The sequence below is a fragment of the Cynocephalus volans genome, chromosome 5, assembly GCF_027409185.1.
Source record: "Cynocephalus volans isolate mCynVol1 chromosome 5, mCynVol1.pri, whole genome shotgun sequence".
Taxonomy (NCBI): Eukaryota; Metazoa; Chordata; class Mammalia; order Dermoptera; family Cynocephalidae; genus Cynocephalus; species Cynocephalus volans.
In genome coordinates, this window is record NC_084464.1 from 40294839 (window position 1) to 40311627 (window position 16789).

General features: G+C 38.1%; 1 protein-coding gene across 1 annotated transcript; it reads right to left on the reverse strand.

Annotated features, from left to right (window-relative positions):
- Window positions 1-15420: 15420 nt before the first annotated feature.
- LOC134377913 (olfactory receptor 2B11-like) lies at window positions 15421-16365 on the reverse strand. The gene has a single exon (XM_063096724.1). It carries the CDS (start codon window positions 16363-16365, stop codon window positions 15421-15423), a length of 945 nt encoding a protein of 314 aa, XP_062952794.1.
- Between the last annotated feature and the right edge of the window lie 424 nt (window positions 16366-16789).

Below are 16789 nucleotides of genomic sequence, written 5' to 3' on the forward strand. Positions count from 1 at the left end.
TGGCTTAAAATATCCACTTTATTGCTCACAATTTTGTGAGTTAGGAATTCATGCAGGGCTCATCAAGAACAGATCACTTCTGCTCCTTGTGTCATCCACTGGATTCATGCACGTAGCAGCATTCAGCAAGTGCCTCATTTAGGCTACAAGGTCTGAGATGGTCTTCTTCATATGTCTGGAGCGAAGGTGCTGACTGTTGGCTCCATGTCTTCTCTTTCCATGTGGTTTTTCATATTCCAGGGTCTCTTTCTTCATGTGGCCCCTCTCCCCAGAAGGATAGCCTGGGCTTCTTTACATAGTGGCACAAGGTACCGTGCAGGCAACACATAAATAAATAAATAAAAAGAAAAGAAATGCCTGCCACCTTTGAGGATACAATCTTTCCTCAAGTCAGAGCCTGAGGTGGACTTCCAGTCCATGTATTTGAAAGAGTTCATAGCTGGACATTTCTCTCCACATTATTACATAAGATGTTTTTTATTTTATGCTTTCATTTTGCCACATTCCTTGTTTATTTAAATCATTAGCAGTGATCTAATATAATCTATGATGTCTCTCAATTGTTTGGTTGAGTGAAGATTGTTCTTTAATAGGTTGTACAGGAAGCGTTCATGGGAATAATATTCCCTAAATGACAATTTGCAGCTTTAAGAAAAAAAATGTAATTCGTCACCATATTAAGCTGCTCTTTAGCACAAAGCAATTGTGAGACCATCTTTCTCTTCCTTGGGATACGTTTTGTTACAGATTGGAGTCTAGAAAGCCATTTGCTTGCTTTGTTTTGTCTTCATTTTTGTCATGCCATATTTTCATCTTGATCATGCTACTGGAGATTATTTACTATAGTCGATTTTTAAACTCTCTTCTCCCCAACCCACTTTCTACCATATGTAGAACTCAAAAATGTCTACAAGTAGTATATATATATGAGGACACTTCAATCATGGAAAGATTTGTATTATCTTTTCGTTCTGTTTTTCCACAAACTTTTTGAAGGCCCCTCATATATGAGTGCATGTGTGCTTATATATCCAATTACTACCTTTTTTGCTTAACATTTTACATGTGACATTTGTCAATAGATTTATCTCTAGACCATTTGTTTTTACTCCTGTACACTATTTCAAATTATGAACATACCCCAATTTATCTACCATTCTCCTACTGGTGAAAATTAAGTTGTTTTCTGTTTTTAACTATTATTAACGATACTGCAGTGAATATTCTTGCCCATCTTCCCTTGTGCACATGTGTGAGAGCTTCTTTAGTGTATTTATCTTCTCTTTATGGCATTTACCCAAGAGTTAAATTGGTATGTAATAGCGTATGTTCATTTTTCAATTGTATTGAATGTTGTATTTGACATTTTTGTGGCTGCCCAAAATATTATGAACATCCTTCGTAGCTGTTACTTCTACCCATTATAACTCCTACCTCTTCAAGGTAAGTGCTAGAAAAAACTCACTTCTCAACTTCCCTTGCAGTTAATGTGCAGGCATGTAATATAGGTGTTGCCAATCAGGTACATCCATGAAAAACTTTAATTTAGAAGAGAACACTGTGAGGAAGGGGATACTGTGAAGAATTATGTAAATGAGGGTGGCAGAGGTTATCCAAGTTAAGAACTTTCAGAGACAAAAGTGATTAACGTCCACAGTGTGATCAGTGCCCATACTGAAAATGGTGATGATTTCCCAGTGTTGTAGGACAGCTTGTATGAGAAGCCTGGGAGTGAAATGTGGGCGTTTTTCCTGACTGCATAGTCCCAGGGTCTGTTTCTCTGGCCTTTCAGGAGGCTCTGTAAGTCATCTGAGATTCTTTAATAAATTCCTATCTTATTTCATCTATAGGGAATATCCTGATGTTTGCAACTAAGAATTCTAACAGATACACTTAGTTATTCTGAATCCTTCTCATCTCATGGTACATGAGTAAATGATTATTATATAACAAACTGAGATAAGCATATGAGGCTCCTTGGGGCTGGAGAAAACAGTTCTAAAATTATTAATTTCCCTTGCTCCTGCTTGGCCACTCAAAGGAGATCAATATCTCAAGAGCATACCCGTCATACATTCATAGTGTAACCACGTGCCACAATGCACTAGTTTGGAATTTGTGCAATAGATATTGCCAAATTACTCTCAATTTATACTTTATTCAGTAGTATGTGAGAGTTCTTGCTGATCTACATCATCTCCAGCTTTTGATATCACTGTACTTTAAAACTTGTTCCAATATTAGTAGTATAAATTTATATACTATTGTTTTTAAATTTGCGTTTTCCTGTTACTAGTGAGAATCTTCTAATTTGGATTTCCTCATTTCTGAATTACTGGCATCGTATCATTGTACACTTTTCTTTTAGGCTGTTGGTCTTTTATTATGGATCTATAAATGCTCTTTATAATCCTGGATAGTTAGGGTCCCTCACTTGCCTGAGTTGCTCTGAAGCCTGTATAATTATGAATTATATATTCATAATTTTGTATTCAAATTTTAAGAATGGCCCTCCAAATTATATAAAACTCAGCTTCTGTTAAACCTGGATCCACTCCTGCCTCCCAGTCTAAGGTCCATCTCTCCATTTTGATTATGGTGTCTTCTGATACACACATTTTATGGTTAATTTAGTTAAATTTATCTCTGTTTCTACATAGATTGTGCTTTTTGGATATTGCTTAAGAAATATTTTTCTAAAGATAAAAGATAAAAATATTATTCTATGTTTTCTTTAGAATGACTTAAGATTTTAATTTCTTTACATCAAAATTTTACATTTAGAACTGAATTTGGGGGAGGAGGGTATGATGTGAGGCAATGATTGAGTTTTCTTCATATTTTTCTGCATGGACATTCAATCATCCTATGCTAGTTGTTGAATAGTTCATTGTTATTCTATCTGCAGGCCCATTTATTTATGAATAAAAAGTTTCATATATGTGTTTTTAAACTCTTGAGTCTTTGTTCTATTCTGTTGGTCTAGTTGTGCATCTATGACTATAACTGAACAGGGGTATATCAAGAGACACCTAAGTGAATCATCTGCCTTTCATACATATTTCTTCCTAATGTCACCATATAACAACAGCTCTACCTCCTTCCACTAATCAGGGTCAAGTAGCACTCACATTATGGTGACTCCTATTCTCTTCTCCTGATCCCTGGACACCAGCTGGCAGTTGTAGCTTGTACTTCAATGGGCCTCTTGCTATGTCCTCTGGCAAGAGTGCACTGTCTTTGAGACTAGGACCTCTAGTTTTGCCAAGCTCAGAGTGGAGGTGGGAAGCACAAATCCCTCCATTATTCATTGGGAGTAATGATTAATGGGGCCATTCCTGCTTTTACTTCTTGATTCCTAAACCCATGTATTTTACCTGTTGGAGGCATAGCACCATTTAAAAGCTCCAATTCAGTACACTCATTACATCCTGGAGAATGTCATATTACTTCTGAGCTGGTGTTTCAGGTGTGCTTTTGGAAAGCCATTCCAACTCTCTGTCAGACCAGGTGCTTCTAGATGATGTGGTATGGAATAGGACCAGTGAATCCCTTCATCATCACTTCCTCACCTCCTTTGCTGTGAAATGGGTCTCCTGGTCAGGTACTATGTTCTGTGAGATTCTATGTGTGTAATCCAAATGCTCCTAGATAGTGGTCTTGACTGAGGCTATGTGAACAAGAAAGTTAAACCCATACCTGGACTAGGTGTCTGTTACTGTGAGACTAAACCCCTGGCTTGTCTATGATAGAATAGGCCTAATATTATCAACCACCACCAAGCGGCTGGTTGGTTTCCTTGAAGAATAGAGCCATGTTGAGGGTTCAGCATTGTTATCTATTGCTGGCATTTTGGACATTTAGAGGCAGCAATAGCTATTTTTGCCTTAGTAAATGGGAGTTCCTTCTGTTGCATTCCTGTGTAGTCTTTATCTTTGCACTCTTGCCACTCCATTCACATGTTCATTGTGCAGGTTCTAGGGTAGCTGGTGATAAAAACTGGCTAATGTCAACTGGTCAAGTCATCTCCATCTTAGTTGTTCAGTGCCTTTTCCATAACAAATGGTTTCAGGTAGATGCCATGGTGTTTCAGGATCCTTCCTTTTGGAGGTAAGCTACCTCAACAGTCAAAGTGTTTTAGGTCTGAATATTGGTTTTATTGAAGTGATCACCTTCAGTCTCTTGCCTTATATTGATGGTGTATATTAAGCAGGAATCTCATTGGCTACCTGTCTACTTTTTCCTGTAGGGATGTCTACATTGCCATGCTGGTCAAGTTCCCTTGTCTGCTCTTCCAACCTTACTGGCTGTTTTGATAACTGTAGTCACCTGGTTTCTGATGCTTAAGCTCTGCCACCATACTTCATTATCTCCATTGCTATTAATGAGCCAAACTATGTCAGTACCTCTCCAACCGTCAGCCTTGGTCTGCAGAAGACAGCCAGCTATAAACTTTTTGTTGATGTAGGTGCCCCTCTCAACAGCTCAGTACTCTCAGCCTTGGCTAATGGTGTATCTTCTTACATACATGTCCATGTATCTTGCTTACTCCCCTGAACTTTTTTTTTTTTTTTAAAAGCTGATTTATTGAGGTATAATTGACATATACTCCAGCTCCCTGAGCACCATTCCAGACAACTACTGATCTTTCTGTCACTATACATTAATTTTAATTTTCTAGAATTTTCTAGAATTTTACATAAATGGAATTGCACAGAATGTAGTTATGCTTCTTTCACTCAGCATAATTATTTTGAGGTTCATCCCTGTTGTTAGTGTGTCAGTAGTTTGTTCCTCTTTATTGCTGAGTGATATTCCATTGTATGGCTGTACTATACCTCAGCTTATTAATACATTCACCTGCTGATGGACATATTGGTTGTTTCCAGTTTTTTTAGCTATTAACAAGTAATATTGCTTTGAAAATTTGTGTACAAGTCTTTGTGTGGACATACATTTTTATTTCTCTTGGATAAGTAAATACCTAGGAGTAGAATGGTTGGGTCATATGGTAGGTATATGCTTAACTATCAAAGTTTTCCAAAGTGGTCATAGTATTTTGCATTCCCACCAACAAATGTGTGAGCAGTTCAGTTCCCCCACATCCTTGGCAACTCTTGGTATGGCCAGTCTTTTTGATTTTAGACATTCTAATAGGTATGTATTGACCTCTCATTTTTGTTTAACTTGCCTCTCCCTAATGACTAGTGAGGCTGAGCATCTTTTCAGGAGCTTATTTCCTATCCATATATATCTTATTTGATGAAGTATCTGTTCAGATTTTTTGCTCATTTTTAATTGGATTGTGTGTTTTCTTATTTCTGAGTTTTGAGAGCTTTTTATATATTTTGGATACAAGTTCTTTTTAAGATATAGGGTTTGCAAATATTTTCTCGTAGTCTCTTTTTATTCTCTTAATGGTGTATTTTGAAGAGCAGAAATTCTTAATTTTGACAAAGTCCAAATGATTGATTTTTTTCTTTTATGGGTTGCTTTTGTTGCTTTACTTAAGAAATCTTTGCCTAAGTTCACATCACGAAGATATTCTCCTATGTTCTAGAAGCTTTATAATTTTAGGTTTACATTTAGATCTGTGATCCATTTTGAGTTAAGTTTTAAATAAGGTGCAAGGTATGGATCAAAGTTCACTTTTTACATGTGGAATCTAGTTCTTTTTTTTTTTTTAAATTTTTTTTTAAATTTTATTTTGTCGATATACATTGTAGCTGATTAATGCTCCCCATCACCAAAACCTCCCTCCCTTCTCCCTCCCCCCGCCCCCCCAACAATGTCCTTTCTGTTTGTTTGTTGTATCAACTTCAAATAATTGTGGTTGTTATATCTTCTTCCCCCCCCTCCCCTGAACTTTTTAACCCTTTTCTCCACCATCTACCATAACAACTTAGGCATTTCAACTTTGCTCACCAGACTTCCTTCAGGCTTATAAAAACCAACTTAACTGTGTCTTTCCTCTATTCTCTGGAGTCCTTGCCAGAGATGTTTAGTTTTGTGTGCAGAGAGAGAGCATCCAAGTCAATGAACTCTTGCTTACCCAGTTTTATGTTCTGAATACACTGATCACGCTCCCTCAAAATCCAAGCACATGGTTCTTTCTTGACTTCTTCAGCATACTAGCTATTTATTGAAGCTCCTTTGGGACATTAACTCTTTCCTCTTTTATCAAGACAGCATGTTCTCAGATGGGTTATACTGGGATTTAATCTTAATTATCACCCAGGAAAAGAGATGGGAGCCATATCTGAAAAAGCTTCCTATACCCTTGCTGGAGAAAGACCCCTGCAGCATCTTTCTGTGTGGGAGATGTGCCACCTCTTAATAGGAAGGAGTATACCACTTTCTCAGGCTTCGAGGATTCAGTAAAGTCTCAGGGCCATAATTCTAGGGGGCATCCATCCAAATTTCTCCATGTTATGTTTAAGGGCCCCTAATTTTTCCAACCAGGGCCTTGACCTCATCAGAACCACCTTCCTGGGCTGTTGATTTAATTATCTTTGAAAGTCTATGATGCTACCATACAGTGAGTTTGCTCTTCATCTGTATCCACTCTCCCATTGCAAGAGATAACGAACTCTTTGTAAGCTACAAAAGGGGCTCTCTGACTCTCATGCTTAGTCTTAACTATTTGTTAACTGCCCTCATCTTATTATCCCACTGTAGAGCAATAGTTCTACTTAGTGTTTACTAGCCAATTTCATTATCTTGTATGCGTTGTTTCCCTCATGCCTTTCAACTCCCTGAATCGTCCCATAGGCAACAGTGCTCCCCTACACTAGAACATTTTTCCACAGCCAGTAGAATTTTTGTCAGTTGGGCATCCGCCTTCTGCCAGGAACTATACCATTTTGGATTGGGTCCTCTTGAGTGATCCAGTCCCCCAAATTCTATCTTAATACCTGTTTTCTCAGATCATTCCTATAACAACTGGGTTAGTTCAGGTCCTCCAGGAATCAGATGCTAGGATAAAGTTAGAAGTGTCAAAGATTTATTGAGGGTAATACCTAGAAAAAACAAAAAGGAGCAGAAACAGGAGTAGGCATAGGAAGGCTTGAGACCATAATGCAGCTCAGACACCTGTGAAATAGTAGGGAAGAAGAAAGCAGAATTGGGTAGAAAGAAGTTCAGAATGTAGTCCAGCTCTGAAAGCTCATGACCAGCCAATGGGAAACAAAGATTTTCCATTAGAGAGGTCCCAGGTATGGTAGAAATTGCCAGTCCCTTTCTTTGGTTTGGAGATTCCTGGCATGAGCTTGGCCTCAGGTAGAATGTTGTGGCAGGTCTCAAAGGCTAGTACAGTTAGAGACTATTAGCTAATTGTATATTTTGTGTTAAGTTATCTCTTAAAGGAAGATCTGAGCTGCACACCTCCATGGCTGACACATTGTCTTAATTACTATAGCTTTAAAATAAATCTTGATGTCTGGGAAGTCTTGATATTTTGATTTCTTCAAATTAAAAAAAAATACTATTTTATTTTTTGGACACATTACAAAGATGCTGATTACCTTTATTATTTTTGTTCCACATCTCTTAACATTAATTTAGTTGTTTTATTTATAATTGATCTGGTCTTTTAGCTCACTAGTTGATCCTTCAACCATACCAACTCTATTCAACCCAAGTATCTCCAATAGTTTCATCTTTATAATTGCTTATACCTGCTTCATGTTTCCAAGATCCTCCATTACCTCTTTGAAGATATTATGTTTTTTAAACATTTTATCCTGAAAGTTCTTAAATATACACAAACGAAGAGAGAGTAACAAAATAACCCCCATTTACCTATCCCTCAAACTGAGGAATTGTCAAGATTCCTAATCTCTTTCAGCCAGTCCTTTTATCTCCTTCTTTTCTTTCTCATTTTAAAGCAATTCCTTGCATTATGTCATTTCATCCCTGAAAGCTGCTGCTTATGTATTTAAAAAAAATATGGTCTTACACAAGCACAATACTCTTAGCATGAACAAAACAAGCAGTTCCTTAACGTTATCTAATCCCTACCCCATATACGAATTTCCCCAACTCTCTCAAAAATTCCTTTTTAAAGCTGGTTTATTCAAACACGATCCAAATAAAGACGATTAGATTGAAACTTTTTTTAAAAATCAAGAATTCTTCATAGATAGTGTGCCATGTGCTTCTTTATTCATGCTAAAAGGAGAAACATAATGAATGCTATCAGAAGAAACATAATGTTTGGTTGTCAGAGTTTTTTTGTGGTGCTAAGCTTGATCAGTCAACTAGCAACAGCTGGATTCTTCCACTGTTAATTTTTATATCAATCTCTTTCTTAATGGTTTAAATAGTATTTCATTAGGGCTTGCAAAAATGATGATTTTTAAAATTTTTTCATTTCTCCATGTGCATTGGTAAGATTTTTATGTAAAGTAGGCCTTTTCCTCATCAACTATTTAGATCATATTTGCTATGTGAATACGACTCATACCAGACAGAAAATCTGAACAGATCAATAATGAGAAGATTAAATCAGTAATCATAAACCTCCCAACAAAGAAAAGCCCATGACCTGATGGCTTCACTGTTGAATTTTACCAAACATTTAAAGAAAAATTAATGCCAATCTTTCTTAAATTCTTGCAAAAAGTTAAAGACCAAGGAACATTTTCAAACACATTTTACAAGGACAGCGTTACTGTGATATCAAAGCCAGACAAGGACCCTAAAAGAAAAGAAAATTACAATATTCTTGGTGAACATAGATGTGAAAATCCTCAAGAAAATATGAGTAAACTGAATTCAGTAACACATTAAAAGGATCATACACCATGATGAAGTGGGATTTATTCCTGGGATGCAAGGGTAGTGAACACATGCAAATCAATAAATGTGATAAATCACATTAGCTGATAAGGGATAAAAATCACGGTTATCTCAATAGATGCAGGAAAAGCATTTGACAACATTCAACATCATTTCATGATTAAAATCTCTCAATAAATTAGGTGTAGAAGGAATGTACTTCACCATAAAACAGGCCATATACGACAAGCTCACAGCTAACATCATACTCAGTGGTGGAAGACTGAAACTTTTCCCTCTAAGATCAGGAATAAGGAGAGGACATTCACTATTGCCACTTCTATTCAACGTAGTATTGGAAGTCCAAGCCAGAGTAATTAGGCAAGGAAAAGAAATAAAAGGCATCCAGATAGGAAAGGAGGAAGTAAAATTGTGTGTTTGCAGAGACATGATCTTATATGTAGGAAATCCTAAACACTCCCCCCAAAAGCTGTTAGAACTAATAAACAAATTCACTAAAGTTACAAGATGCAACTGCATATAAATAAGCAGTGTTTCTATACACTAATAATAAACTATCCAGAAAAGAAATTAATAAAATGATCTCATTTACAATAGCATCAAAAAGAATAAAATACTGGGAAATCAATTTAACCAAGGAGGTGAATGATCTGTACACTGAAAACTATAGTCATGTGCTACATAACAATGTTTTGACCAATGGACTACACATACAGTGGTGGTCCCAGGAGATTATGATGGCTATAGCATACACCATGCACCTAGGCATGTAGTAGATTATACCATCTAGGTTTGTGTAAGTACACTCTATGATGCTTGCACAATGATGAAATCACCAAAGGACTCATTTCTCAGAATGTATACCCATCATTAAGTGATGCATGACTGTATAAAAACATTGATGAAAGAAATTGAAGAAGACACAACTCAGTGGAAAAAATATCCCATGTTCTGTATTGGAAGAATTAATATTGTTAAAATATTCATACTATCAAAAGTTATCTACAGATTCAATGCAAGTACTATCAAAATTCCAATGGCAGTTTTCACAGAAATGGAAGGAAAAAAAATCCTCCCCAAACCCATGTGGAACCACAGAAGACCCTCAAGTAGCTAAAACAATCTTGGGAAAGAAAAATGAAGCTGAAGGCATCACACTTCCTGATTTCAAAATATATTATGAGGCTACAGTAATCAAAACAGTATGAGACTGGCATAAAAATAATCATATAGACCAATAGAACAGAATAAAGGGCTGAGAAATAAGTCCACATTTGTGGTCAACTTATCTTTGACAAGGGTGTCAAGAACACACAATGGGGAAAGGAGATTCTTTTCAATAAATAATGCTGGGAAAACTGGATATCCACATGCAGAAGAATGAAGTTGAATCCCTATCTCACACCATAGACAAAAATCAACTCAAAATGGATTAGAGACTGAAATGTAAGATCTAAAACTGTAAAACCACTCAAAGGAAACATAGGGAAAAAGTTTCATGACACCAGTCTTGGTAATAATTTTTTGGATATGACTCAAAAAGCACAGACAACAAAACCAAAAATAGACAAATGGTATTTTATCAAACTAAAAGGCTCTGTACAGCAAAGAAACAATCAACAGAATGAAGAGACCATGTACAGAATGGGAGAAAATATTTGCAAAGCACACATCTGATAATAGGTTACTAAAAAACATATGTAAGGAACTCACACAATTCAATAGCAAGGAAACAAATAAACTTATTCAAAAATTGGGAAAGGACCTGAACAGACATTTCTCAAAGGAAGACATACAAATGGCCAACAGATATATGAAAAGGTGCTCAACATCACTAATCATTAGGGAAATACAAATCAAAAGTACAAAGGGGTATCTCCTCACACCTGTTAGAACGGCTATCAAAAAGACAGAAGATAACAGGTGCTGGTGAGGATGTGGAGAAAAGGAAACCCTTGTTCACTGTTGGTGGGAATATAAATTGGTACAGCTATTACAGAAAATAGTGTGGAGCTTCCTTAAAAAATTAAAAATAACTACCATATGATCCAGCAATCCCACTTCTGGATATATATCCATAGGAAATAAAATTAGTATCCTGAAGAGATATCTGCATTCCATGTTCATTGCAGCATTATTCACAATAGCCAAAACATGGAATCAACGTAAGTGTCAGTCAATGGATGAATGGATAAAGAACATGTTATTACCGTATATATATGAGGGCACTTCAAAAAAGTTCGTAGAAATATAGAATTAAAAGATAATACAAATCTTTTCATGGACTTTTGAAAGTACACATGTATATATAATATACTCATATATATTACATATAAATACACATACAATGGAATATTACTCAGCCTTTTAAAGAAGTAAATCCTGCCATTTGTGACAATATAGATAAACCTGGAGGACATTATGCAAGTGAAATAAGCCCGTCACAGAAAGACAAATGCTGTATGATCTCACTTAAATGTGGAATCTAAAAAAGTCAAATTTGGTTTTTCAAGATGGCGGTGGCTGCGGCGGCAGGCACGGAGTAGCTGAGGTGGAAAAGTCAGCCACTGGGCCTCAGGCAGCCAGGAAACTTGTGGACCTTCCTCTTGCCATCTCTTAAGGGAGGACCGCTGCTGCTGGCCAGTCGTGGGGGCTGACCGCCACTTTGCCCCTGGCAAGAGAGGCTGCCTCATTGACAGGCAACAGCTTTGAAGTATGGAGCAGGAAAAGAATTGTTTCTTAGCTGCAAAAGCGAGTCTCTAAACAGGGAACACGGCGCCAGGGCTGCTGTGGATGCAGACAGGATCCCGGAGGCCGGGGCCGCACTGAAGGTGGCCAGCTGCCCTATTCAGGATTCGAGGTTTCAGGCTGGCATTAAAGAAGATTCCTGGGAACGCCCGAGCAGCGCCACGGGACCGACTGAACAGCCCGAGGCGGCAGCGGCCAAGAATGGGGAAGGCGACAAACCAGAGGCAGAGAGTGAGCGCCCGACATGGCACAGCCCTGTGAGTGACCCCTGGCCCAGCCCTGCTTGGGGGGCTGACGCCCACCCGGCTTCCGCCTGCATCACCAGTTCACTCACCGCCCCAGGGCTGCCTCCATTTTCCCAGGTACTGGCAGCTCCAGCCCGGCTCGGCTCGGTTCCTCACTGAGCCTTCCCACTTGCTTGCCCCGGTGCGGGGCTTCCTGGGGCCTGCGGGCTGGCCCCCCCTCCCACTCCCTCCATGGTTCTCTGGTGGGGCTGGTGGCGTGGGGCATCCCCGGCCAGTGTTGGGAGGGCAAGGAAGTACGGGCGGGGCCGACTGTCACTCCACCACACCCTGGACTCTGGCCCCTGGTAAACTCCCTGTTACTGGGAGGCAGATACCATCTCTGCGGCCACCTGTTCGGAAAAACGCCTAACCAATTTCTGGTTGGGAACAGTGTGGTAGGAGAGTTCCCAAGTCTGCTTGAACCTGCCGGAGAGTTGGCTGCAGGTGGGCGCTAGACTCGGTCCATACCAGGGGGATACAAAGGTGAACAAGTCCCGAGAAAGAACTACACAGTGCTACAAAGGCACCCAGAGCCACTGGTCATCTGTGCCTACCAGAAACCTGGTAGACTTCCTGGGCGAGGCGGTGCCGAGCAGGGTCTTGAAGGCCCAGCTGATAGATGGGGGTTGCAGAAGACACGTCCCAGCCCAGCCCAGTGTGCACAGAGTGGGGAGACGTGAGGCCAGGGAGGCGGAGACTTGACAGAAACCACACACCCTGTGGGGTCGCCACTGCACCATCCAACAGCCTGGGCCAGAGCACACGGAACAGGGAGAAGTCCTGCACGGGAAGTGAAAGCTCAACAGAGATCACACACCCTGTCGTACGTGATCCAGCAGCCCAGCAGAGTCCAAGCTGACCAGAAAGGTGGCTCCCCGGAGAGGCCCAAGACCCGAGGCAACCATACACACAAGGCACTAGAGGCCAACTGAGCAGTCACGGAGGGAGCCATACGAAATTGGCAACCACAGCAACATCTTAGTTAGTCAATAGTCTCAAACCGGTGGACTGTGAAACCCCCTGCCACAATGAATAAACATCAAAAAAAAGATACCAGAAATACAAAAAATCAAGAAAGTACACCACCAAAAGTTAATAAATCTCAAACTCTAGATCCTATAGAACAAGAAGCCCTTGAAATGACTGACAAGGAATTTCGAGTGATAATTCTAAGGAAACTGAATGAGATAAAAAATAAATAAATAAATAAATAAAAATAAAATAAAATACAGGCTACATCAGGCCTGCAAAATAAATAAATAAATAAATAAAAAAGTCAAACTTATTGAAGCTGAAAGTAGCATGGTGGTTGCCAGGGACTCGTGGTGGTTGCCAGGGACTGGGGGATTGGGGAAGTGGGATGTTGTTGGTTAAAGGGTACAAAGTTTCAATTATGTAGGATGAATAAGTTCTGAGTATCTAATGTACAGCATGATAACTATAGTTAAAATTACGTACTGAGTAGTTGATATATTTCCTAAGAGAGTAGTTCTTAACTGTTCTCACCACACACACACAAAGAGGTAACTATGTGAAGTAATGGTTATGCTAATTAGCTTGATTTTGGTAAGTATTTCACAATATGTACATGTATCAAAACATCACATCGTACACATCAAATGTATACAATTTTTATTTGTCAGTTGTACCTCCATAAAGCTGGGGAAAAAAAGAATGTACAATGTGTTGTGTTCTATAACCATCTGAAGTACTTCTTTTTTCTTTCTGTATGGTTATGCCACCAGTATGGTTATGTCACCAACTTGAAATATAACGACGAATTTTGATTCTGTCTGTTTTCATTTTTTTAGGAAGTTCCCTTTAAAAGTTTTATTTGAATGCTGGTTTTTAAAATATCTAAAGCAGTTATGTAGATACTAAAGTGTGAATTATGTAATAAGATATATTTAGAGATGTCTCACTTCCATCCCTGTCCCTTCCCCATGTTCCCTTCCTGTGCCTATAGGTATACATTTTCATTAGATTTGCTTTATCTTTTCAGCTTCCCCCTCAAATATAAGAAAATATGTTTTGCATGTATTCCCCCTATTTTTATAAAAGATAGTGTATTATATACATTGCTCTGTGCCTTGCTTTTGTTTCCACTTAGTATTATATATTGGGGTTCATTCTATAGAAGTGTTTAGAGACCTTCATCCTTTTACAGCTGCGCAGTACTCCATTTTGCTCGTAAGCAAAGTTTATTCAATCAGTCTCCATCTGATAGAAATTGTAATTATCTGGATATTTTGCCATTAAAAATAACAACACAATATGTTAATGTGTTATCTTGTAATTTTGACAGTGTATCTTTGGTATTAAAATATATACACCCTACTTCCCTGTATTTTGCTCAGTTATGATGATGGGTTAGAGATCCTGTTGCAACACATGGGAGAGAGAGAAAGGTTTTCCCGGCTTATCTTCTAGCCTTGGCTCTCAAACCTCTTTCTCTAGGGTTCTGTTTTGCTCCTAGTAATAGTAACCGTATTCCAAAGGATTTGTCACAATTTTTAAAATATTAGTTTCTGAAAGGTTGATGATAAATGAAATGGTGCCTTTCAGTGTTACAGTTGACTTCATTAAAATTTAGTCTTCATTATTGAAAATAAATAAATAAATATTAGTTTCTAAGATCCATCAGTTTTTCATATGTCTGTCACATTTCCCAGCTTGAATGGCAGAAGGAGCCAGGAAGCCACCTCAGTTTGCAATCTTGTCTGCTTTTTAAAAAACTTGCTGTAAACTGAGTTTTGTCATATAATATGTTGCCTATGTATCCCCATACACGAAGCGTCTATATATTTACTTATTTACTGTTGCTTATTTAGTGATTGCACATATTATGCATACATTCCTGTCAAGTCTTTATATATTTTGTATAAAAAGTAATATTTGCTATTCTTTAAAAATAATAACTTAAGTTTTAATGTTTATTTTTTGTACATCTTTATCATTTCTATTCATCCTGTTTTGATCTTATATTTTCCATCTATTCAACTGTTAGAAATGTGTTTCTCTTCCACAACTGCAATAAAAAAGATATTTCATTTTTAATAAAAAGCATTTAAATTTTTAATTTTTTTTTCAAGTTTAATCTTTTGTAATTTGTGGTATAAAGTATAGATCCAAATTAATTATTCACCATACCAACACTGTATGGGATCAGCATTTTTTAAAAATAGTGCTTCCTTTTCCTATTGTTAAAATATTTCTAAATTGATGTTTGTAAAATAATTAAATGTAAGAACTCGTAAAAACAATTGTATATTTGAAAGAAAATTTATACAGTTTTGATAATTATTTTTCATGTTTTTAAAGTTCTAACATAGTAAGACACTTTTCAAGGTAATTCCTTTCAAATTTGTTTGTTCCAGAACTTCATTTTCCTTTAGCATTTTTCACTGATACTGTATTAAAATTTCAAAAGCATTTCAAACTTTTAGGTGTTTTGTTATGAAGGTACTTTTATCTTCATAAATCAAGTTTTCTTGACTTTTGAGCATGGTTTTGATGGAACGTATTTTAAAACGAGGATATATTTCAGGTTATTTGGGGGCTTTTCCATTTAGAATAAAGCATCATTTTCTCATATTCTCTTAGATGAAATGGTCTTCCTCACAACTTTTCTCAAAGCTTCTTTAACTTCTTTGTTCCTCAGGGTGTAGATAAATGGGTTAGCCATAGGAGTAATAACACAGTAAAACAGGGTCAAGATTTTGGTGAGGTCTTGAGGGCCATCCCCTGTGGGCTGCATATAGATGTAGATGCCAGGCCCATAAAATAAAGACACCACCAGCAAGTGCGATGAGCAAGTGTTGAAGGCCTTAAGTCTCCCATCAGCAGAAGGGATTCGAAATACAGCTCGGGCAATGTAACTATAAGAGACAAGAATCATAGAGAGGGGACCCATTATCAGGAGAGTGGCCACCACTGCTAAAGTAATCTCGTTGATTGTAGTGTCCACGCAAGCCATCTTAATAAGACCAGGCAGCTCACAAAAGAAGTGGTCCAGTACCTGGTTCCCACACAGGGGCAGCTGGACTGTGAGTGTGGACTGCAGCAGTGAATTGGCCAGACCAACGAGCCAGGCAGTGCTGGACAGCTGCAGGCAGAGCTTATGGTCCATGATTACAGAGTACCTCAGAGGCTTACACACAGCCACATAGCGGTCTAAGGCCATGATGCCAAGCAGGACACATTCGGTACAACCTAGCCAGTGAAATACATAAGCCTGAGACATACAGCCTATATAAGTGATGTTTTTGTTGGGTCCCCCTAAGTTGAACAGCATTTGAGGTACAGTTGTGGTAGTGAAACAGACATCCAAAAAAGAAAGACTGGTGAGAAAGAAATACATAGGACTTTGAAGGTGGGAATCTAGCTGAGAGACCAGAATAATAGCAATGTTTCCCAACAATGTGGACATGTAGGAGGCCAAGAGGACAAAGAAGAGAGGAGGATCCAACCAAGGATATTTGGTAAAGCCCGTGAGAATGAAATCCTCTGGAAAATTTTCATTCATGTGATTCATTGACTTTTGATAGGAGGGACCTGGTAAAGTTAAGGAAGATAAGGGTGATTTAAAAAGATTCTGAGTTGGCAAAATTCTGGAGACCCTAGAAAAAAATATACTTTTATGAGGGAGAGATGGGGCACATACTCAATAGAAATCATAACAATAATGATGATTATAATCAACATTATAAAGTAACATTTGATAAGCTCTTTCAGTAGAGAAAGTGGTTTCACATATTATTTCTCTAAATCAAAGCCCCGTGTGATAGGTTAGTAGACAGTTGTAATGGCTCTTCCATCTGACTATAGGAGGCAGTGGAAGTGTGCAGTGTATTCTTCTCCTAGACACCTTGCAGCTAAGGGAGTATGTGACCTACGTTTGGTCAATCTGATGCTTCTGTCCAGGAGTCGAATCTAGTGAAATGATGTGAAGGAATGAA